Raw genomic sequence first — 24367 nt, 5'->3', positions numbered from 1 at the left:
TATGTGAAAAACACCTTGATGATTGATTCTAAACAACGTTTGCCATGTTTTCAGTCGATATTATGGAGTTAATTTGGAAAAAAGTTTGCGTTTTGAGGACTGAATTTTCGGATTTTTTTTGGTAGCCAAATGTGATGTATAAAACGGAGCTATTTCTAATACACAAGGAATCTTTTTGGAAAAACTGAGCATCTGCTATCTAACTGAGAGTATCCTCATTGAAAACATCAGAAGTTCTTCAAAGGTAAATGATTTTATTTGAAGGCTTTTATGTTTTTGTTAATGTTGCGTGCTGGATGCTAACGCTAATGCTAACGCTAAATGCTAACGCTAAATGCTAACGCTAGCTAGCTACTTTTACACAAATGATTGTTTTCCTATGGTTGAGAAGCATATTTTGAAAATCTGAGATGACAGTGTTGTTTACAAAAGGCTAAGCTTGAGAGATGGCATATTTATTTCATTTCATTTGCGATTTTCATAAATAGTTAACGTTGTGTTATGCTAATGAGCTTGCTGATAGATTTACACAATCCTGGATACAGGGGTTTTTTCATAGCTAAACGTGACGCAGAAAACGGAGCGATTTGTCCTAAACAAATAATCTTTCAGGAAAAACTGAACATTTGCTATCTGAGAGTCTCCTCATTGAAAACATCTGAAGTTCTTCAAAGGTAAATGATTTTATTTGAATGCTTTTCTGTTTTTTTGTGTAAATGTTGCCAGCTGAATGCTAATGCTAAATGCTACATTAGCCATCAATACTGTTACACAAATGCTTGTTTTGCAATGGTTGAGAAGCATATTTTGAAAATCTGAGATGACAGTGTTGTTAACAAAAGGCTAAGCTTGAGAGCTAGCATATTTATTTCATTTCATTTGCGATTTTCATGAATAGTTAACGTTGCGTTATGGTAATGAGCTTGAGTCTGTATTCACGATCCCGGATCCGGGATGGGGAGATCAGAAAGGTTAAGACAACTGCTGGGACTGCCCCAGCAGAGCTCCTGACAGACATTCACTATGGTGCATTAAGTTTGTTGGAACCTCTCCAGCGAGCTGACAATAAACAATGATTCATTTAAGATTGACTTTGAGTGTCCCTGTGTAAGAATTTCCACAACAATATACCTACTTGGCAAACTTTGCATGAGATCCAATATTCATACCGGATTAAACACTGTCATTAAGTTGAGGAAAAGAAATAGCAGAAGAAAGAAACCCATTTACAGAGCCATGGTCTTCAACAACTCAAAGTATGTCTGTGTGGGAGACAGGAGAATGAAATAAATATAGACAGAGATGAGAGAGAATTGAGGGAGAATTGAGGGAGAATTTAGGGAGAATTGAGAGAGAATTGTGAACACAAAATGACACTCAAAGGATCATGTTGGACAGTATGACATTGAGTGAGCCATATGTCTCTTTATTGATGATGTGTTGACTACTTATCCATTGTGCACAACCCAGGGTTAAAACACGCAATACTGAGTCTGCTCACTTTACAGTACGACAAAGAGGAGAGGAGAGAGGGGCTGGGGTTTTCAGAGCACGGTATATAAATATCAGTAAGTTTATACATGCACATAGAGATGACTAAACAATCTTCTGGTTCGTTACAAGCTGGTGCCAGGGGGTTGGGGGTAGAGGGGGGCAAGGCAGAACGCACAATCGTACAGTACTTGTATCGTTGCTAAGGTTTCTATCACATGCCCAGATGGGGGCGAAGCAGGTAAGAGGGAGAAACAGGAAGTGGTAGTATATTCTCCTGGCGGGCACAGTTTATAGTGAGAGGAGGGAGGGAAAGAGCCCATCCAGGAGACAGGGGGAGGAGTTGGGGGATAATAGTAAGTTGAGGGTGGGAGCGCTTGGGGGATGGCTGTGAGGAGTTGGGGGGCTGATAGTGGGGTGAGGGTGGGAGTGCTTGGGGGATGGCTGTGAGGAGTTGGGGGGCTGATAGTGGGAGCATCAGGTGGCCAGCCACAAGCATTCGTTCACGTCTCTTAAGTTAAATGGATCTCTTTATACTAATGACACAATTTGGTATACATACTGTACAACCACCACTGAGCTGGCACTGGGACCACAGGGGTGGGGAAAGGTGGCGTCTGTGTCTGGGGTTCAATACGCTAACATTTAATAGTGAAATAAAACACAGGAGGAACACACAGACAGGTAGACAGACAGACAGACCAACAGGGGTTAATGCTTCACAACACAGTCACACAATGTACAACAAACTTCATTGTTTTATAAAATCATACAGGATTCATCTTATAAATGCCTTTGGGCTATAATACAAAACATATTAAATCAAAGAGTCTTCTGTTCTTCTTGAACTGCAGAGAACACTGAGAGAAATACAACGTAACCATGCATACAATGGGGTCGGACTGGTGGCACAAGTGTGTGTGTGTGTGCATGTGTATGTGTGTGTGCATGTGTATGTGTGTGTGCATGTGTATGTGTGTGTGTGTAAGCGAGAGAGATCGAGAGAGCCAGGGAAAGAGCGAGTCTGTGTGTGAATGTGTGTGTGTGTGTGTGTGTGTGTGTGTCTGGTGGAGGCAGACAAAGAAAACAAAACAAATAAAAAGTGCCAAGGTAAAGTGAATTCAAGTAATGTGTGCTCTGTCCACAGGAGAGGGGGCGAGAGGTGGGAAGGAGGGGGAGGGTCCTGTGGCCTCAACGGAGCCTCCCTATTGGCTCTTCCTGTGCTCCGTCAGGCTGACGGGCGTGATTGTGGTTGTTTCCCCGCGGGCGGCTCTAGAGAGAAGCTCCACCCACTGCTCCTGGACCTCTGCATCCTGGGTGCTGAACAGCAGAGCCTGCTGGGAATTACTCAGCCGGAACGCGTGTTTGAGCTCTGACTTCTCTGTTGCCGATGGCGCTGCCATGTTCACCTCAAACCCCGGGAGGGGTATGGCCCGTACCCCACGGGAGTCCTGAAGAGACACAACAAACAGGCCAATCAGGATCAAGAGGAAGCATAACAGTCCAGTGTTTCTCTCATTTAATGCAGGGGGCTAGATTGTATTTCATAGGGCACGTGCATAATCGCTCTCCTCATCACAGTTTCTATCTAATCATTAAATGCTAACAATCATTAATCCTAATCTTCTGCCAGGGGATGTCAGCTTTCTGCCTGCCTGGGATTGTTGCAGAGATGGGATTTTGGTCACTAAAATGGAATGGGGAGAGCTGGCTACAGTGACTGTTTTTTAGCCCTGGAGATGCCTGCACACTGGACCTATCCTATAAAGGACCCTGGTGAAGCACCCTCAGGAGTGGGGAGAAGTAGGTAAAGGTTTCCCCAAGCAACAGACACAAGGTCAGTTCTTTGGTTCAAATTCCATCTTGCGTACAGACAGTAGGAACATGCTGTACATTACAGTGCGTGAAAAGATTGCTGATAGCTACTTTACTGAGGAAAAATGAACTTACTATGACGTGGTTGTCCCACCTAGCTATCATAAGATGAATGCACTAAGAAAGTCGCTCTGGATAAGAGCGTCTGCTAAATGACTCAAATGTTAATGTAAGGTAAAGCACACATACAGACAGGTCTATACATGTGACCTGGGCATGGAGAAGGGATGTAGACAAGACAGCGGTACATAGACACACACACACACACACACAGAGACAGAGACAGAGACAGAGACAGAGACAGAGAGAGAGAGAGACAGACAGACAGACAGACAGACAGACAGACAGACAGACAGACAGACAGACAGGCAGGTACACAAAGACACTGATATAGACAGACACATGAAAAATACCCTCAGGAGAGAGACCCTCAGGTGTGCCTCAGGAGAGGCCCTCAGGTGTGACCCTCAGGAGAGAGACCCTCAAGAGAAAGACCGTCAAAAGACAGGCCCTCAAGAGAGACCCTCAGGAGAGAGACCCTCAGGAGAGACCCTCAGGACAGAGACCCTCAGGACAGAGACCCTCAGGAGAGAGACCCTCAGGTGTGTGTGAGGTTAACCCTTACCTGTCCGCTGGTCTGCAGGTACAGCACTAGAGGTTCAGTCTTGGTGATGGCCACCCAGGTCTTTGTCCAGCTCTTGCCCTTCTCCTGCACCTGCAGCTGGCCACACTGCAGACAGTTGTTCCCCAATAGAGACGGAGACACCTGCTTCTGGAGGGACAGAAACACACACAGGAGGCAGAGTTAAAGGCACAATCCCAATGTTGATCCACTGCAGTGGGAGCCAGTACTCACATAATATTCAGAGAAATACACTATATTTTTAACCCATTAAAAAAACAATGTTTGGAACGGGAGCTCACTTTCATTATTTGCTCTACTCCTAATTCAAAGTGATGATCAGTGGTGCTGGAGCCCCACTGTTACTGATGTGGAGCTGGAGCCCCACTGTTACTGATGTGGTGCTGGAGCCCCACTGTTACTGATGTGGTGCTGGAGCCCCACTGTTACTGACGTGTTGCTGGAGCCCCACTGTTACTGACGTGGTGCTGGAGCCCCACTGTTACTGATGTGGTGCTGGAGCCCCACTGTTACTGATGTGTTGCTGGAGCCCCACTGTTAATGATGTGATGCTGGAGCCCCACTGTTACTGATGTGTTGCTGGAGCCCCACTGTTACTGATGTGTTGCTGGAGCCCCACTGTTACTGATGTTGTGCTGGAGCCCCGCTGTTACTGATGTGTTGCTGGAGCCCCACTGTTACTGATGTGATGCTGGAGCCCCACTGTTACTGATGTGTTGCTGGAGCCCCACTGTTAATGATGTGATGCTGGAGATCAACTTTTAATTATGTGATGCTGGAGCCCCACTGTTACTGATATGATGCTGGAGCCCCACTGTTACTGATGTGGTGCTGTAGCCCCACTGTTACCTGATGTGGTGCTGGAGCCCCACTGTTACTGACGTGGTGCTGGAGCCCCACTGTTACTGATGTGTTGCTGGAGCCCCACTGTTACTGATGTGGTGCTGGAGCCCCACTGTTACTGATGTGGTGCTGGAGCCCCACTGTTACTGATGTGGTGCTGGAGCCCCACTGTTACTGATGTGGTGCTGGAGCCCCACTGTTACTGATGTGGTGCTGGAGCCCCACTGTTACTGATGTGGTGCTGGAGCCCCACTGTTACTGATGTGGTGTTGGAGCCCCACTGTTACTGATGTGGTGCTGGAGCCCCACTGTTACTGATGTGGTGCTGGAGCCCCACTGTTACTGATGTGTTGCTGGAGCCCCACTGTTACTGATGTGTTGCTGGAGCCCCACTGTTAATGATGTGATGCTGGAGATCAACTTTTAATTATGTGTTGCTGGAAACCCACTGTTACTGATGTGGTGCTGGAGCCCCACTGTTACTGATGTGGTGCTGGAGCCCCACTGTTACTGATGTGGTGCTGGAGCCCCACTGTTACTGATGTGGTGCTGAGGCCCCACTGTTACTGATGTGGTGCTGGAGCCCCACTGTTACTGATGTGGTGCTGGAGACCCACTGTTACTGATGTGGTGCTGGAGCCCCACTGTTACTGATGTGGTGCTGGAACCCCACTGTTACTGATGTGGTGCTGGAGACCCACTGTTACTGATGTGGTGCTGGAGCCCCACTGTTACTGATGTGATGCTGGAGCCCCACTGTTACTGATGTGGTGCTGGAGCCACACTGTTACTGCCCCACAGCACTGGACCTCTATTGAACACTAATTCACATTGACTCCTGGTAAACACTGAGAGTTTAATCCTATTGAGTCCTGCAGACTATGGACTGTGTGTACCACTTTTTGTCTCTATAGTGCGTGTGTGTGTGACCGCGCTCTTTGGGGCTGTCTAGGCAGGGCTCTGTCTTCTCTGCCATGCTGGGGTGACTAACAGGATTGTTCTGCTCTCTCCAGAGGCTGGCACTGAAACAATATGCCCACTGCCAACCTCTATACTCCCCCCCCCCTCCCTCAGACCAACTCTGGTGAGTCTTACAAACCACATCTCCCTCCTGTCCATGTTAGCTGCTCAGCAACACTGTGCCATATACAATAAGTATTATGTGTGATTGTCTTATGATACTTGTGAGGGGAAGCTTCATTTAAATGAAGTTATATTCTACTATTTTCTATTGTATTCTATAAGCTGAGAGTCAGACGGTCCTCACCTCGGCTGTAGCTTTCCTCTTCAGCTCTCCTGGGGCCCCTGCAGGCCCTTCAGGGACTTGGCTCGTCTCAAAGCATTCAGGACACAGTCGACACGTCTTGTTCTCCAACATCTTAGAGCATTTACCACAGATGGCCTGCAGAGGGAGGGAAAGAGAGAATGAGAAGTGGAGGGAGAGAAAGATATTTAGACAACTGAAAATCAATCATACAAGACATCCACTGGCGAAAATGCCTCATACTAACTGCCCCCGCCCCCGCCCTCCTCTCCCTCTCTGTGCTCACCGCTCCACAGGCTTTGCAGTGGTGTTTGCGCTTGGTGAAGTTGAAGCTTTCGTTGCAGCCTTTACATGTCTGCTTCTCCTTCTCCTTCTTCTTGGAACTTCTCTGGAAAACAGAGAAACAAACAACGTATCAAAATCTGTCCAATCACAAGGTCATCTTATCTCAATGCATCTACGTAGTGCCTAAGTAATCCTGAAATAGTTGGGTGAAGAGGAATATTTCCTTTCTATCTTGCCATTTCCTCACTCAGTTTTCTCGCTCTGTTATCTTCCCTATTCTTTCCCTCCTCCATAACAGAAAAATGGAAATTAAAGTCGCTCCCGTTTCTCTTTCAGCTGCCAGCCCTTTAGCACAGATGCATTGTGGGATGGAATGTGAAATGTACCCCCTGATCATGTCTCATCTTTCCACAGACACCTCTCACTGCTACTAGAGCGTGAGATAGTGATGCTATTTAGAAGACTGCCTACTATTTTACAGACTGCAGACTACTGTGTGGATTATAGAGCCACTGCCATTGTAATACCAGGCTGACAGACATTCAGGCTTTAGAATAGGAGAGATCAATGTAATTCTTGTTATGAACTCAGACAGACATTCATGGTACAATGTATTCACATTCTATTGCCCATTGTATGGCTTCTAGTATTATGTTGGGCGATGCCATTGGCGCTGTAGCAAAGAGAGATCAATGGTCTTGAAATACAAAGCTGAGTCCATAACATCACACAAAAGGTAATAGAGCCGGAGGAAATGTATTGTAATATGACTTTTGACACCTACCCTTTCATGCAGTCTTTCACTGTCTGAGTCTATGGATGTGGTGCTCCAGGGGCCCTGAGGAGAGCAGAACATGAATACAGGATCAGAGTGACATATTTAACCCTGGGAGAGATGTATGAGTTATATTGAAAGTACACCCCTTTTTATTACACGGATAGCACTTCATGTCAGGTGACAACAAACCACTAACAAAGCATTCTCCCACATTGCCAGAGAATGAGAACAACCCACTGAATATCCCCTAAAGCTGCAGTGTGTGTTTACTCCCACTAGATGGCAGCCACGCCTGAGAGAAAGACAGTAGTAGTCTGTCATGTGTTTCTAGTTTGGCCTGTGTCCAGGTTCATAGTGGGTCAGTCATACAGATAGATAGAGGAATCTCCCATCTTAGTATGGGCAGCGCCATTGAGGACTTTCACAATTTGAAATAGTTAACTAGTGGGACTTCCTATAGTTTAAGAATCACATCATTCCATCGACGTCACCAGGAGAGATTAGCCAATTCATTATACTCACGAGGAAATATTCCACAATTGCAGTTGGCAGTAAATCGCCTACTTTGGCTTTACAGCTGTTCAAACAACACACTGACAGTGTGCACCCTTTCAGTTTGTTTGCCAACTCAAAAAAGTTTAATATATACAGTTCCAGTCAAAAGTTTGGACACACCTACATTCCAAGGTTTTTCTTTATTTTTACTATCTTCTACATTGTAGAATAATAGTGAAGACATCAAAACTATTAAATAACACATATGGAATCATGTAGTAACCAAAAAAGTGTTAAACAAATTAAATTATATTTTATAGTTGAGATTCTTCAAAGTAGCCACCCTTTGCCTTGATGACAGCATCGCACACTCTTGGCATTCTCTCAACCAGATTCATGAGGTAGTCATCTGGAATGCATTTCAATTAAAAGGTGTGCCTTGTTTAAAAGTTAATTTGTGGAATTTCTTTCCTTCCTAATGCATTTGAGCCAATCAGTTTTGACATGGTAGGGGTGGTATACAGAAGATAGCCCTATTTGTTAAAAGACAAATTCCATATTATGGCAAGAACTGCTCAAATAAGCAAAGAGAAATGACAGACCATCATTACTTTAAGGCAGGAAGGTCAGTCAATATGGAAAATGTCAAGAACTTTGAAAGTTTCTTCAAGTGCAGTCACAAAAACCATCAAGCACTATGATGAAACTGGCTCTTATGAGGACCGCCACAGGAAAGGAAGACCCAGAGGATAAGTTAATTAGTTACCAGCCTCAGAAATTGCAGCCCAAATAAATGCTTCACAGAGTTCAAGTAACAGAGACATCTCAACATCAACTGTTCAGAGGAGACTGTGTGAATCAGGCCTTCATGATTGAATTGCTATACAGAAACCACTACACCAATAAGAAGAGACTTGCTTGGGCCAAGAAACACGAGCAATGGACATTACATTGGTGGAAATCTGTCCCTTGGTCTGATTTGTCCAAATTTGAGATTTTTGGATGTCTTTGTGAGACACAGAATAGGTGAACGGATGATCTCCGCATGTGTGGTTCCCACCGTGAAGCATGGAGGAAGAGGTGTGATGGTGCTTTGCTGGTGACACTGTCAGTGAATTATTTATAATTCAATGCACACTTAACCAGCATGGCTACCCCAGCATTCTGCAGCGATATGCCATTCCATCTGGTTTGTGCTTAGTGTGACTATCATTTGTTTTTCAACAGGACAATGACCCAACACACCTCCAGGCTGGGTAAGGGCTATTTGACCAAGAAAAAGAGTGATGGAGTAATGCATCAGATGACCTGGCCTCCACAATCCCCTGACCTCAAACCAATTGAGATGGTTTGGGATGAGTTGGACCGCAGAGTGAAGGAAAAGCAGCCAACAAGTGCTCAGCATATGTCGTAACTATTTCAAGATTGTTGGAAAAGCATTCCTCATGAAGCAGGTTGAGAGAATGCCAAGAGTGTGCAAAGCAGTCATCAAGACAAAGGGTGGCTACTTTGAAGAATCTAAAATCTAAAATATATTTTGATTTGTTTAACTATTGTTTTTGGTTTCTACATGATTCCAAATGTGTTATTTCATCGTTTGATGTCTTCACTATTATTCTACAATATATAAAATAGTAAAAATTAAGACTAACCCTTGAATGAGAAGGTGTGTCCAAACGTTTGACTGGTACTGTACACACTCTATATACATTAATATAATACACTATAATACACTAATACACTCTCTGACCAAGCTGCAGTGCTCTCATATGAATATATATACACTCAATCTGCAGGGTGACTCATGGCTAGACAGACAGACTGACAGGCAGTCAGACAGACAGGCAGGCAGACTGACCGGTGAGTCTGGCGTGTGGTCTTCCTCCCTGGAGAAGGAGCTGTTGAAGGCTTTGTTAAAGGTCTCACTGTTCTGCTTGTGTCTCTCTATGGTGGCCAGGATCACCTGGGAGTGGAAGGGACGGGGGAGAGGGAGAGCAGAGAGGGATTGAATGCTTTATAAAGGCCTGTAGTTACATACGGCCATCATATTCTTCACCAGTTTATAATAAAAGTCAAGAGGCAGTGACAGAGAGAAAGTAAAGCAACAGATTTTACAACAGTAACATTCCTACGGCAATCTACAGCCTCAAGGGCACAGAGAGAAAGAGAGAGAGACCTAAACATCAGCGCCACAGGTAACTTCCACAAAGCTGTGAACGAGCTGAGAGACAAGGCAAGAAGGGCCTTCTGTGCCATCAAAAGGAACATAGAATTTGACGTAACAATTAGGATCTGGCTAAAAATCCTTGAATCAGTTAAAGAACCCTTTATGGTTGTGAGGTCTGGGGTCCGCTTACCAACCAAGAATTCACAAAAATGGGACAAACACCAAATTGAGACTCTGCATGCAGAATTATGCAAAAAGATCCTTTGTGTACAACGTAAAACACCAAATAATGCATGCAGAGCAGAATTAGGCCGATACCCACTAATTATCAAAATCCAGAAAAAAGCTGTTAAATTCTACAACCACCTTTACTGTTAATTTTTATTGTTTATTTCACTACTGTTTATTATCTACTTCACTTGCTTTGGCAATGTTAACATATGTTTCCCATGCCAATAAAGCCCTTAAATTGAGAGAGAGAGAGAGAGAGAGAGAGAGAGAGAGAGAGAAAGGGGGCCTCTGCCTGTCTAAGTAGGAGAGAGGAGAACAAAGAGAGAGACTGTGCCTGGCTGTAGACTGGACTGACCCTGCTATACACTGATGACATCATCCATGACATCAGAGGGCCAAATGCATCACAAACCTCTGATCCAGCCCAGTGGTCTGCGTCAGAGACCGCACTATCTACTGCACTAAACAGAGAGAGTGTGTGTGTGTGTGTGTGCACATGTGCAAATAATGAGCTCTGTATTCATATGCGAAAAAAATAGACAGTGTATGTACGTGTGTGCAATCTTTGTTCCCCCCTCTTCAAAGTCTCTTGTGACACCACACATTCCCTGTGTCTTCAGATTGCTGAATGGTCCTTCCAGTCCTTTCCACATACCCAGCCCCCCTGCCTGACACACACTCCTCCCCTCCAGTCTATTAGCCTTTTTAATCAGCTTTAGTCAGCTTTAATGGGCTAAATGAGCTATAATGAGAGGGAAACAATTCCCCAACTCACAGAATGGCAGTGTGGAGGAAAGCCTCCCTAATACTAATACTGTCCATAATACACTGAAACTGTGGGGGCACAAATCCTTCTGCAAACCCTCTCATTCCATGTTAGTGTGTTTCTGTCAAGATGGTATTCCTTACCTGTATCCAGTCTTCCTTTTCCTCTGCCGTGCTGAAAAGCAGAGGGAAGGTTTCAACAACAGTATTAACTGCAACACTTAACACCAATATTAAGGCTCTCTAGCTATAAATACTACTATGTATTCTAGCTGTGCCTGAAATGTTGTGTCCCATTACAAAAGGCACAGTTCTACAGTTCTCCCATGTAACCACTCCTTAGTTCTTACCTGGCCTGCAGCTCTAGTGAGCGCTGCTTGCCGATGATGGCGAACGTGAGAGGGAGATTCTGCTTCACATTCTCCTGAACCTAAAGACACAGAGGAGAACAGTGTCACTTTACCTCTATCCTAACGTAGCAGGCGTAAAAATACGCCCGAGCGGAGTTTCCACATCCGGTTTTCAGCAGAGAAGGAAGCTAGGTTGAATTTGTTGTATCCTTGCTTCCATTACCTCCTTCCTGATCTCCATCCCTGCGATGTCGATCCTCTCTCTCACACTGAACTTCTGACCCATCAACCTCAGCTTGGGAACGCAGTACAGCACCATGTTATTAAACTGCAGCACAGAGACACAGGGAGCGAGAGAGCGGGGGAAACAGATAAGTATAATAAACAGATGAATACACACACACTTTGATATGTGAATAGCTTCAGGAAACTAAACTAACGTCACTAATTCACAGGAGTGGAATTTTAACGTAAACATAATTTTTTTAATCAAAATGCGTTTTTTTTGGTGGGAATGCCTTCTGGAACATGTGAACTTTCATGTGCCTTAATAACAAAACTGTACCCCATCCATAAATACAAATAAAATTGTGAAAATACGAGCTTAGTTAGTTTTGCCACAGAAAAAGACAGGAACTTTCCCGCTAGCCATGATTGGCTGAGATAATCGATGGGCTGGACATGCCGGGAGATGAGTTTGGATTGGTCTGCCATGTAGCATGCATCTGTCGATAACGTGATCTGTTCCATATGTGTTGACAGTCCTTTCTACCACATCGTTTTTGATAGATATAATGTTAGCCTTCAAGAACTACTAAAGTTTTGCTACTTTTCTCAACAACATTGATGCCCTGAATTTAGCAGGTACTATCGACAGATCAGTTAGAAAAAATGATGCCACGGTCAGTGTGAACCAGTCAGAGTGACTTGACACAACGCTGCCCAAACAAGATGTAGCTACAAACAAAACGGAGTTAAATGTTTCCCGTGCCGTGAAGTGTTAATTCATGTATACGGCGGGTAAGAGTCTAAATATATTTTCAGATATAAGTTTCTAATTTAGTCATAAAGTCATTTTTAGTTCAAGCATACAGTTAGTTAGCTAGCAAACATTAGCTTTTCTGTAGTATATTATTCGAATCAGAAACCATTTGCATTGCTAGTTATAGCCTAATGTTAGCTAGCTAACATTTAACCTAGTTTGTTAGCTTTAGCTACCTGCAGATTGATACTACAGCTATTATGACAATGTTTGTATTGGTAGTACTGTGAGTTGGGATTATGCCAGTTATGCCAGTTCGTTGTTTAGCTAGCTAGCTACCTAGCTAGCTACATGTCTAAACAAAAGACTCCACTTCGGCCGGATTATTATATGACCCATCAAATTAGCCAGGTGTGTCTGGGGGTGATTACGGCCATGTATTGTATTTCATGAACATGTGGACATGTCTAGACAATAGTGACCCATCCACTTAGCTCGATGTGGCTGGGGGGTGGTTATAGCATTTCTATCAATTATTTATAACAGATTTTTATCGGGACACTTCCTGTTTTTGATATTGCTACTATGGAAGTAACCACTTCACTGTACCATTTACACCTTCTGTATCCTGTGCATGTGACGAATAAAGTTGTATTTGATATAGAGTGTGTTTACCACATGGCTTCACATGTGAATCCTTAAAGAGATGGGTGGGGCTAAGGCTTAAGAGGGTGGTGAACGATGCTGAATGGGTGTAGACAAAGAAGAGCTCTCCAGTAGGTGTACCAAAACATTCAAGTGTCATTTTCTCAAAAGTGGTGTTACAAGTTTATCTACTTTCAAAGCAGAATTACTTTCCATTGTTCCTCAACTGCAGTATATGATATACAATTTTCTAGTTATGAGTCTCTACTTTCGTCCAATGTAAAAAACACAATTTCAAATGTTGCTACATAAGACCGAATCGAGGAGGTCGGTCACATATAGTAATCCCATTCCTACACATGTTCTTCATTCCAGCTCCTCCTGCCACTCACCAGGTAGAGGTATCGGTCCTGGGCCGTCCCATTCTTGGCAGACATCTTCTTGATGTGTCCCTCCTTGATGAGTTCGTTGGCTGGGTTCACAATGTCCTCCTCTCCCCCCAGTCTCTCATAGACCTCCAGCAGTTTGTTCATCTTCTCCTGAGGAACACCATAGATGAGAAACGCACAGAGAGCAGATAAAACGATGCATGAATATAAGTCAGTGGAGCCTTAAAAAAGCTATTGAACTAAAATGGTTGAGGCCGTATTAGACGCGCTAGAGGACAAGCCACACCAGGGGGCAGAAGTGCATCAAAGCAGGGACCGAGAGACTGAAAAACAGCTTCTATCTCAAGGCCATCAGACTAACATTGAGTGGCTGCTGCCAACACACTGACTCAACTCCAGCCACTTTAATAAGGGAAATTGGTGTAAAAATATATCACTAGCCACTTTAAACAGTGCTACTTAATATAATGTTTACATACCCTATATTACTCATCTCATATGTATATGTATATACTGTACTCTATATCATCTACTGCATCTTGCCATCTTTATGTAATACATGTATCACTAGCCACTTTAACTATGCCACTTTATGTTTACATACCCTACATTACTCATCTCATATGTATATTCTGTACTCAATACCATCTACTGCATCTTGCCTATGCCATTCTGTACCATCACTCATTCATATATCTTTATGTACATATTCTTCATCCCTTTACACTTGTGTGTATAAGGTAGTAGTTTTAGAATTGTTAGGTTAGATTATTCGTTGGTTATTACTGCATTGTCGTAACTAGAAGCGCAAGCATTTCACTACACTCGCATTAACATCTGCTAACCATGTGTTTGTGACAAATACAATTTGATTTGATTTGATTTGTAGTGGGACTGTGTGTGTGTGTGTCTCAGAGACAGCTGTTACTCTTCTGCAGACTGTAAAACTAGTGGCAGGAAACAGCAACTTCCTGTCTGTACTAAACCAACCAGGGCCCTCACAACCTCCCTTCTTCCCTCCATATCTCCCTAATTCTCTCCCTCCCTTGCTACCTCTCTCTCTCTCCTTCCTTCCTTCCTTCCCTCATACACTGTTGTGAGCTACATCACCTTAAAAACCATAAAAAGTAAGACGCATGTCAGAGAGAGATGGAGAGACAAGGTGTTTCAAAGTGATGGAGAGGGAGGGAACAGAGAGGACTCCAAACAGAAGTAAGTAGAATTGTACCATTTTCCTGATGGCAGCATTGGAGTGGTTGGCTGCTGTGGATATGAGCTCCAATGCCTCTGTAAAACACACACAGACAGACTGTTAGACCTGTCTACAGAACCTCTACATAACTATGCATCAGGCCTACATTTGGCAAAACACTCAACTGAATACTCTGTTAGAAATCAGCTAGTGTCCAACCTTTCACTGCAGCCAGCCTGTGCATCATCAGACTATGGGCCTATTGTAAATTACCATACATCAAACACACACAATGAACACCTCAAACAGTGTGTGTTTGTGTTACACAGACAGGGAGATAAAGTGTTCGGCCACACATACCATTCATGTACATTACCCAACATTACCCAAAGACACACACATTCTCCATTAAATGCACGCACACACGCGCACACACACACACTGCATTAAAGTGACTGTAAGCCAGAGGAGCAGAGCACTAATGTGGGAGTGCACCTGCAGCAGCCATCTTAATCACAAACTACATAAACAGAGCTGACTTTCCCCTCTACATGACCAGGCCTAGGAGTGCAGGGCCTCACAGAGACAGACTACTGACCCACAACATTGGGCTTTGTAGGCTTTACCTAGACACTACTTCAAACAAGGACAATGTACAGTACAAGGTTATAGTAAGGTCACAAGACATAGAGCTTGTAATGGGCCCTAGTTTAGGAAGGTTAGTGAGGGACAAACAGATAAACCTCAACCAGATAAACTTAAACCTAGACAAACAGACGAACAGAAGGACAGACGGACACAGACAGACAGGCAGACAGACACACAGACGTACTCTCTGTGTCTTTCCTGTCCAGTGCATCGTCAGGCAGTTTCTTCAGATAGTCCTTGAGCAGGAGTTCATAGCGAGGGATCCTCTGAACAGGCTCCAACATGTGGTGCTGGAGAGTCAGATTCCCACACACATCCTGCTTCTGTGCAGATAGTACACACACAGTACTGTTAATAGGCCTACTGTACTGTAGGTACACAACCCACAGTGCAGCGATAACAAAGACATACTTTACCATACATACACAGGACGGGAGGATGGGCTGGTGGTGATGGCTGGAGCGGAATCAGTGGAATGGTATCAAATACATCAAACATGGTTTCCATGTGTCTAATGCCATTGCATTCGGCTCCGTTCCAGTCATTATTATGAGCCGTCCTCACCTCAGCAGCCTCCACTGAAATACACACGCACATGTGCACCCACACACACACACACACACACACAAACACTTACTTGTATATTCTGGACCACACTCTTGAACTGTGATGACCGTTGGCTCCAGGTGTTGACCAGGTCCATAGCACGGTCAAAGTTCTTCACGTACTCTCCGTACATCTTCATAAAAGGAGCCAGCTTCTGGAGGATGTCTCCTATACGCGGGTTTGAGTCCCTAACACACAGAAAACACACACACACACGGCTTAAAACTAAGCCAACGCTCAAAACTCTCATGGTAGATTTTCATGTGTTTATGTACTCTGAACACATATGTTGCAACGCACTTACAGAATACGTAAAGTACACATTTCATTCAATGTAAAATGTAGAATATGGAATTCAGGAAATAGTAACTACAGTACATGTACTGTATAAAGTAGGGCATCCACTCACTGCTGAACAATGTAGAGAAAAACAGGCCAATTCAAGATAGTGCAATGAAATGAATGTAAACACCTTGTTTTCTTTGCTCTATGTCATTATAAATAACATATAATGAATCATTAGATTGTTCTCTACAATGTAATAACACTATATATACAAAAGTATGTGGACACTTCAAATTAGTGGATTCAGCTATTTCAGCCACACCCATTGCTGACAGTTGTATAACATCGAGCACAAAGCCATGCAATCTCCATAGACAAACATTGGCAGTAGCATTGATCTTACTGAAGAGCTCAGTGACTTTCAAAGTGGCACTGTCATAGGATGGTACTGTCATAGGATTTCCAACAAGTCAGTTCCTCCAATTTCTGCCCTGCTAGAGCTGCCTCGGTCAACTATAAGTGTTGTTATCATGAAGTGGAAACATCTAGGAGCAACAAAATCTTTAGGAGGTAGGGAACCGAAACCATGGTACAGGGTGTTTGTCACGCCCTGATCTGTTTCACCTGTTCCTGGGATTGTCTCCACCCACTCCAGGTGTCGCTTATTTTCCCCAGTGTATTTATCCCTGTATTTCCTGTCTCTCTGTGCCAGTTCATCTAGTATGTTTAGTCAAGTCAACCAGCGTGTTTTTCCCGTACGCCTTTTATTTTCTGTCCTGTCCTGACCCCTGCCTGGCTCTGGACTACTTTCCTGCCTGCCTGATCTTCCTGCCTGTCCTGACCTTGATTCTGCCTGCCCTTCAGTACCGTTTGGACTCTGATCTGGTTTTGACCTTTTTGCCTGTCCACGACCATTCTCCTGCCTACCCCTTTGGATGAATAAACATTGTAAGACTCCAACCATCTGCCTCCCGTGTCTGCATTTGGGTCTCGCCTTGTGCCTTGATAGGTGGATGAGTTTACATATAAAATGACGCAAGGTTTATGACTGCGTGCTTTTCGGCTAAAATTATTGTCCAGAAGTCTTGGCACCAACACAATGTTGAATATTTGGGGCATACAGTCATCGCAGCTCTGCAGATTTTGTTGTGAGGATACAGAATCAATTGTTTTGGTATTGCCCTCAGGTAGCCTGTTTCTGGTCTCAGGTTCAGGAAAGGCTGAAAAAGCCTAACATTAATCTAAAATTGACACTAGAAATAGCATTGCTGGGAGATCTGGAGAGACCTGGTCAGTCAATTACTAACACTATTAGTATGTATCTTCAACTCGCAATCTGTGGATTCCATTCGATTAGATAGATTTAAATCTATTTTAAACATCACAGCATAGTTGAAAGATACTGTAAATGGTGTAGAAGAGGGTGGCAAGCAGAGATAGGTGGGATGGGCTGAGGGTGACCAGCAGAGATAGGTGGGATGGGCTGAGGGTGACCAGCAGAGATAGGTGGGATGGGCTGAGGGTGACCAGCAGAGATAGGTGGGATGGGCTGAGGGTGACCAGCAGAGATAGGTGGGATGGGCTGAGGGTGACCAGCAGAGATAGGTAGGATGGGCTGAGGGTGACCAGCAGAGATAGGTGGGATGGGCTGAGGGTGACCAGCAGAGATAGGTGGGATGGGCTGAGGGTGACCAGCAGAGATAGGTGGGATGGGCTGAGGGTGACCAGCAGAGATAGGTGGGATGGGCTGAGGGTGACCAGCAGAGATAGGTGGGATGGGCTGAGGGTGACCAGCAGAGATAGGTGGGATGGGCTGAGGGTGACCAGCAGAGATAGGTGGGATGGGCTGAGGGTGACCAGCAGAGATAGGTGGGATGGGCTGAGGGTGACCAGCAGAGATAGGTGGGATGGGCTGAGGGTGACCAGCAGAGATAGGTGGGATGGGCTGAGGGTGACCAGCAGAGATAGGTGGGATGGGCTGAGGGTGACCAGCAGAGATAGGTGGGATGGGCTGAGGGTGACCAGCAGAGATAGGTGGGATGGGCTGAGGGTGACCAGCAGAGATAGGTGGGATGGGCTGAGGGTGACCAGCAGAGATAGGTGGGATGGGCTGAGGGTTGGGAAGTGGGAGTGGAGTTGCTGGGCGGGGGATAGAATGACGGGAAAGATACAAGTAAAACAAAACAAGTAATCAAAAAGGAGAACCAAGGCACTTTTCATATTATTCATTAAAATACCTTTATTTGTATGGCATTTTCAATGGAAACAGAGATTTAAAACTTTGACGAATTTCAGCTGCATGGCCTTCGTAAGCAGCGCTTCCCTTCCTTTTTTCTAAAACAAAAAGTACGTTTGAATGACACTGAGGGGCAACATTGTTACATCTAATGCTTGTTTGCCTGATGCCATGCAGGTGTTTGTACAGGTGTACACATGCATATACACACACTCTCATTCAAAACGCACACACGTGCACATACAGGGACACACACATGTAAATAGTGCCATACATGCACTGAAATGTATTCAGTTGGCCTTCTGTTAGGATTGTTGTTGTCTTGAGTTTTTTGCATTGTTGTTTTATGTTTTCCTTTGTCTTTGTCTTTTCTGTCTTCTGTTCATTTTGTTGGTTGTTGGTGATTTGGGGGATGGGGGCTTGGGGAATTATTTTATTTAGATTTTTAATCTCGGTGGGACGGACTATGGGGGGGGGTTCTCGGATGGTTGAGGGGCAGCTCTCTGGAAACTGTGGGGGGGATCTTGAAGGGCTGGTGGCCTGGAGGTTGGGAGCTTAGGCCGGTGGCTGATAGGTAACTGGTTTGGGTCATCGTTTTTGGCCTTGAGGTGTAAATGTGATGTAAATGTTGAGCCGCTTCACTGCAAGTAGATTGTATGTGCTGAAGCGTGTAGTGTGTAAAAAACGTCTGTCCTCGGGTTGCAACACTCACTACCGAGCTCCAAACTGCCTCTGGAAGCAACGTCAGCACAATAACTGTTCGTTGGGAGCTTCTCAAAATGGGTTTCCATGGCCCAGCAGCCACACACAAGCCTAAGATCGCTATGCACAATGCCAAGTGTTGGCTGGAGTGGTGTGAAGCTCACCGCCAGTGGACTCTGGAGCAGTAGAAACATGTTCTCTGGAGTGATGAATCACGCTTCACCATCTGGCAGTATGATGGACAACTCTGGATTTGGTGGATGCCAGGAGAATGCTACCTGCCCCAATGCATAGTGCCAACTCTAAAGTTTGGTGGAGGAGGAATAATAGTCTGGGGCTGTTTTTCATGGTTGGGCTAGGCCCCTTAGTTCCAGTGAAAGGAAATCTTAATGCTACAGCATACAATGACATTCTAGACAATTCTGTGCTTCTAAGTTTGTGGCAATAGTTTGGCTGTTTCAGCATGACAATGCCCACGTGCACAAAGCAAGGTCCATACAGAAACGGTTTGTTGAGATCGGTGTGGAACAACTTGACTGGCCTGCACAGAGCCCTGACCTCAACCCCATCAAACATCTTTGGGATGAATTAGAACACCGACAGCGATCCAGGCCTAATCACCCAACATCAGTGCCCGACCTCACTAACGCTCTTGTGGCTGAATGGAAGCAAGTCCCCACAACATCTCATGGAAAGCCTTACCAAAAATGTGGAGGCTGTTATAGGAGCAAAGGGGGAACAACTCCATGATTTTGGAATGAGATGTTTGATGAGCAGGTGTCCACATACTGATATGCCACATCTGTCAGGTGGACCGATTATCTTGGCATAGGAGAAATGCTCACTAACAGGGATGTAAACAAATGTGTGCGCAAAAATCTGAAAGAAATACGCTTTCAGAGCGTAAGGAACATTTCTGGGATCTTTTATTTCAGCTCATGAAACACGGGACCAACACTTTACATGTGGCGTTTATATTTTTGTTGAGTATAGTTTTGTATTCAGTGGATTTCATTTAGAAAAGGCCTTTATTTTCACAACCTGCAGCCATTAGTTAGCTTGTCAGTTGAGTTGTGAAGTTAGTTCTATACAACAGTGACCACTTGTTGATCATGCCTGTAATGATATTCCATTCACTATAACTGTAAATTGTCCATAACCTTTGAAGCATATATGTTAGAGATATGGGGTTTGGACTATTGTTTTTCTAGCGGAATTTGTATAAACCTTGAATGAATGAATAATTTTATGGGTGAACACCGTATATAATGTGTGCAGAATGCAACAGGTGGAATCCCTCTACATCATTTCTGAAGGACTCAATAATCTCCAGACAGAGAGAGACTGGCGTTGGCACACACACACTCTGCAGATGAAGACAAGCGGATAAAGCCCCCATTCTACCAGCCCGGCACGCACTCACACAACCCCCCACTGAAACCCAGCTGTCAGAGTTCCAACACACACACTGACTGCACACACACTCACTGCACACATTATCACTATCCAGTAATGAGAGAGAGAGAGAGAGAGAGAGAGAGAGAGAGCGAGAGAGAGAGAGAGAGAGAGAGAGAGAGAGAGAGAGAGAGAGAGAGAGAGAGAGAGAGCAATACAAAGAGAGAGAGAGGGGGAGAGAGAGAGATACACAGAGAAATAATGGTCAGGCTATGGAACCCTGGCCTGTTCACCGGACGTGCTACCTGTCCTAGACCTGCTGTTTTCAACTCTCTAGAGACAGCAGGAGCGGTAGAGATACTCTCAATGAACGGCTATGAAAAGCCAACTGAAATTTACTCCTGAGATGCTGACCTGTTACACCCTCGACAACTACTGTGATTATTATTATTTGACCATGCTGGTCAATTATGAACATTTGAACATCTTGGCCATGTTCTGTTATAATCTCCACCCGGCACAGCCAGAAAAGAACTGGCCACCCCTCATAGTCTGGTTCCTCTCTAGGTTTCTTCCTAGGTTTTGGCCTTTCTAGGGAGTTTTTCCTAGACACTGTGCTTCTACACCTGCATTGCTTGCTGTTTGGGGTTTTAGGCTGGGTTTCTGTACAGCACTTTGAGATATCAGCTGATCTAAGAAGGGCTATATAAATATATTTGATTTGATTTGAAACAGAGAGAGAAACAGAGAGAGAGAGAGAGAGAGAGAGAGAGAGAGAGAGAGAGAGAGAGAGAGAGAGAGAGACAGACAGACAGACAGACAGACCTGAAACCTAACATCACATTACTGTTGTTTGTGGGAAACTAAGCATCCTATTGCGCAGGGAGTCTTACTACTGCACATGCTAATAGAATGTTATTGAAACCCTATTGCAACATTGGTCCTGGTCTCCTCACCATTCTCCAGTGATGCGTGTCTTGAGCTCAGGGAGAAGAAACTTGTGGTGGAAGCAGTATATGGAGGAGATGTTGGAGAAGATCCCTGTTATCACCTCCTGAGGGATTCCAGCTTCTGTCAGCTTAGTGCAAAATACCTACAGACAACAGGAAAGTAATGGTAGAAATGATTAACAAATTAAACACACAGAAACTTTACTTACTACATTACTATAAATAATAAAACAAACCATGGGCTCTTCGACCTAATATTATTTTACAGAGGGATGTGTATGATGGTTAGATCTCTCGACAACACCAGGTCCAAAACCTTTCACCTTCCTGTCAGTCAACCAACCACTGGCCTGTTTGAACCTGTGTTTCCATGGCAACCGGTACCACTATGAAGAAGCAGAAGCTTGACAAAAACAGGAAGCAGCTCCGAGGTTAGCCTAATGCCTTTTGTCTGTAGTCATGTAGAGTTGAAGTCGGAAGTTTACATACACTTAGGTTGGAGTCAGTAAAACTTGTTATTCAACCACTCCACAAATTTCTTGTTAACAAACTACAGTTTTGGCAAGTCGGTTAGGACATCTACTTTTTGCATGACACAAGTATTTTTTCCAACAATTGTTTACAGACAGTTTATTTCACTTATAATTCACGGTATCACAATTCCAGTGGGTCAGAAGTTTACATACACTAAGTTGACTGTGCCTTTAAACAGCTTGGAAAATTCCAGAAAATGATGTCATGGCTTTAGAAGCTTCTGATAGGCTAATTGACAACATTTGAGTCAGTTGGAGGTGTATCTGTGGATGTATTTCAAGGCCTACCTTCAAACTCAGTGCCTCTTTGCTTGACATCATGGGAAAATCAAAAGAAATCAGCCAAGACCTCAGAAAAAAATTGTAGACCTCCACAAGTCTGGTTTAGCCTTGGGAGAAATTTCCAAACGCCTGAAGGTACCACGTTCATATGTACAAACGATAGTACGCAAGTATAAACACCATGGACCCACGCAGCCGTCATACCGCTCAGGAAGGAGACGCGTTCTGTCTCCTAGAGATGAACATACTTTGGAGTAATGTCCTCTGATCTGATGAAACAAAAATAGAACTGTTTGGCCATAATGACCATCGTTATGTTTGGAGGAAAAAGGGGGATGCTTGCAAGCCGAAGAACACCATCCCAACCGTGAAGCACGGAGGTGGCAGCATCATGTTGTGGGGGTACTTTGCTGCAGGAGGGACTGGTGTACTTCACAAAATAGATGGCTACATGAGGAATGAAAATTATGTGGATATATTGAAGCAACATCTCAAGACATCAGTCAGGAAGTTAAAGCTTGGTCGCAAATGGGTCTTCCAAATGGACAATGACCCCAAGCATACTTCCAAAGATGTGGCAAAATGGCTTAAGGACAACAAAGTCAAGGTATTGGAGTGGCCATCACAAAGCCCTGACCTCAATCCCATAGAAAAGTTGTGGGAAGAACTGAAAAAGCATGTGCGAGCAAGGAGGCCTACAAACCTGACTCAGTTAGACCAGCTCTGTCAGGAGGAATGGGCCAAAATTCACCCAACTTATTGTAGAAGGCTACCCAAAACGTTTGATCCAAGTTAAACAATTTAAAGGCAAAGCTACCAAATACTAATTGAGTGTATGCAAACTTCTGACCCACTGGGAATGTGATGAAATAAATAAAAGCTGAAATAAATTTATTCTCCCTACTTTTATTCTGACATTTCACATTCTTAAAATAAAGTGGTGATCTTAACTGACCTAAGACAGGGACCTTTTAATAGGATTAAATGTCAGAATTTGTGAAAAACTGAGTTTAAATGTATTTGGCTAAGGTGTATGTAAACTTCTGACTTCAACTATACGTGACTGTCACCCTCAACAACAACAAATGAAAAGGTCTCTACTATGATAGGAAGACCAGCGGTGTATCTCACAAGCCATATGTGTGTGTATACCTGGTCCAGAAGGTTCAGTCTCTTGACGTAGGCCTCCTCAGTGTGAAGGAGCTCTCTGGCGATGTTCAGTAACCTCTGGGTCTCTGAGCACTGAGAGACAGAAGAGGACACACACAGTCAGACACACCAAACCATATTAAACCTATAGAATCCACTCAGCTACACAAACCTACACTAGACCTCTATCATACACTACACATATGCCTCTGAGCCTAAGACCTTTGAGAGAGAATATCAGAAATATTAACACAAACACATTTGCGTTTAGGCCTGTTGGTGAAAGCAACAGAACTCTAACTAGTAAAAACATACAAAGAAAAGAGTGATCTGAAATGGGGATGTTCGCTGGCACTCTTTTCATCTCAGTTATTGATTAAAACTTGGCCAACCTTGTACTGTGTGTTGTAGTCTTAAATTTGTAAAGTTTTTAGATTTAGTCTAGTCTAAAATATCATTAAATCTTGCTCACATTTATGTCTTTTGAATAATGATTTAGTCTAGTTATTGTCAAAATGACGAAAACAGTGGTCCACTTCAGTCAACTAAATGCCCTTTCATTTTAGTCATATTTTAGTGAGAAAAAGGAAGGAACCTGCACACTGCTCTGGATAGTATCACTGATCTTTAATAAGCTTTACGTATCAGAGCTTTGAAAAGCCCTTACGAAGGCCGTGAGGCCGAATAAATCGCTCTCTTCCATATGCACAAACATACATTGTCCTACCAACATATTTTTCTGCATAACATCCTACTCTCTTCCCAACAGCAGAAAGATGACAAACATACGGTATATAAGAATATCTGAGAATTATCTGTCGAGAGAGAGAGAGAGAGAGAGAAAAAGAGAGAGAAAAAGAGAGAGAAAAAGAGAGAAAAAGAGAGAGAGAGAAAGATAGAATGAGAGAAATAGAGAGTGAGAAAGAGAAAGATAGAAAGAGAGAAATAGAGAGAGAGAGAGAGAGAGAGAGAGAGAGAAATAGAGAGGGAGAGAGAGAAAGATAGAACGAGAGAAATAGAGAGTGAGAGAGAGAAAGATAGAACGAGAGAAATAGAGAGAGAGAGAGAGAGAGAAAAAGAGAGAGAGAGAGAGAGAAAAAGATAGAATGAGAGAGAAAGATAGAATGAGAGAAATAGAGAGTGAGAGAGAGAAAGATAGAACGAGAGAAATAGAGAGAGAGAGAGA

At 43.9% G+C, this 24367-nt stretch overlaps 1 protein-coding gene across 3 annotated transcripts in view; it reads right to left on the bottom strand.

Moving 5' to 3' along the window:
* Window positions 1-1385: 1385 nt before the first annotated feature.
* Window positions 1386-24367, bottom strand: part of LOC110492422 (FYVE, RhoGEF and PH domain-containing protein 3) — a 112703-nt gene continuing 89721 nt past the window's right edge. For all 3 annotated transcript variants that reach the window (XM_036947396.2, XM_090203601.1, XM_090203602.1), the window contains exons 5-19: window positions 23185-23274; window positions 21224-21360; window positions 15681-15837; window positions 15228-15366; window positions 14432-14490; window positions 13207-13353; window positions 11411-11515; window positions 11188-11267; window positions 10982-11012; window positions 9533-9637; window positions 7186-7239; window positions 6403-6504; window positions 6120-6254; window positions 3992-4138; window positions 1386-2942 (exon numbers count right to left, since the gene is read on the bottom strand). In XM_036947396.2, the coding sequence (XP_036803291.2) occupies window positions 2697-2942; window positions 3992-4138; window positions 6120-6254; window positions 6403-6504; window positions 7186-7239; window positions 9533-9637; window positions 10982-11012; window positions 11188-11267; window positions 11411-11515; window positions 13207-13353; window positions 14432-14490; window positions 15228-15366; window positions 15681-15837; window positions 21224-21360; window positions 23185-23274 (1734 nt within the window). In that variant the 3' untranslated portion in view covers window positions 1386-2696. The remainder of the gene's footprint in view (window positions 2943-3991; window positions 4139-6119; window positions 6255-6402; window positions 6505-7185; window positions 7240-9532; window positions 9638-10981; window positions 11013-11187; window positions 11268-11410; window positions 11516-13206; window positions 13354-14431; window positions 14491-15227; window positions 15367-15680; window positions 15838-21223; window positions 21361-23184; window positions 23275-24367) is intronic.

The sequence above is a fragment of the Oncorhynchus mykiss genome, chromosome 16, assembly GCF_057628025.1.
Source record: "Oncorhynchus mykiss isolate SJ-2025 chromosome 16, ASM5762802v1, whole genome shotgun sequence".
Lineage (NCBI taxonomy): Eukaryota > Metazoa > Chordata > Actinopteri > Salmoniformes > Salmonidae > Oncorhynchus > Oncorhynchus mykiss.
Note: the sequence above shows the minus strand (reverse complement) of the source record. Positions and strands in the feature narration are given on the sequence as shown.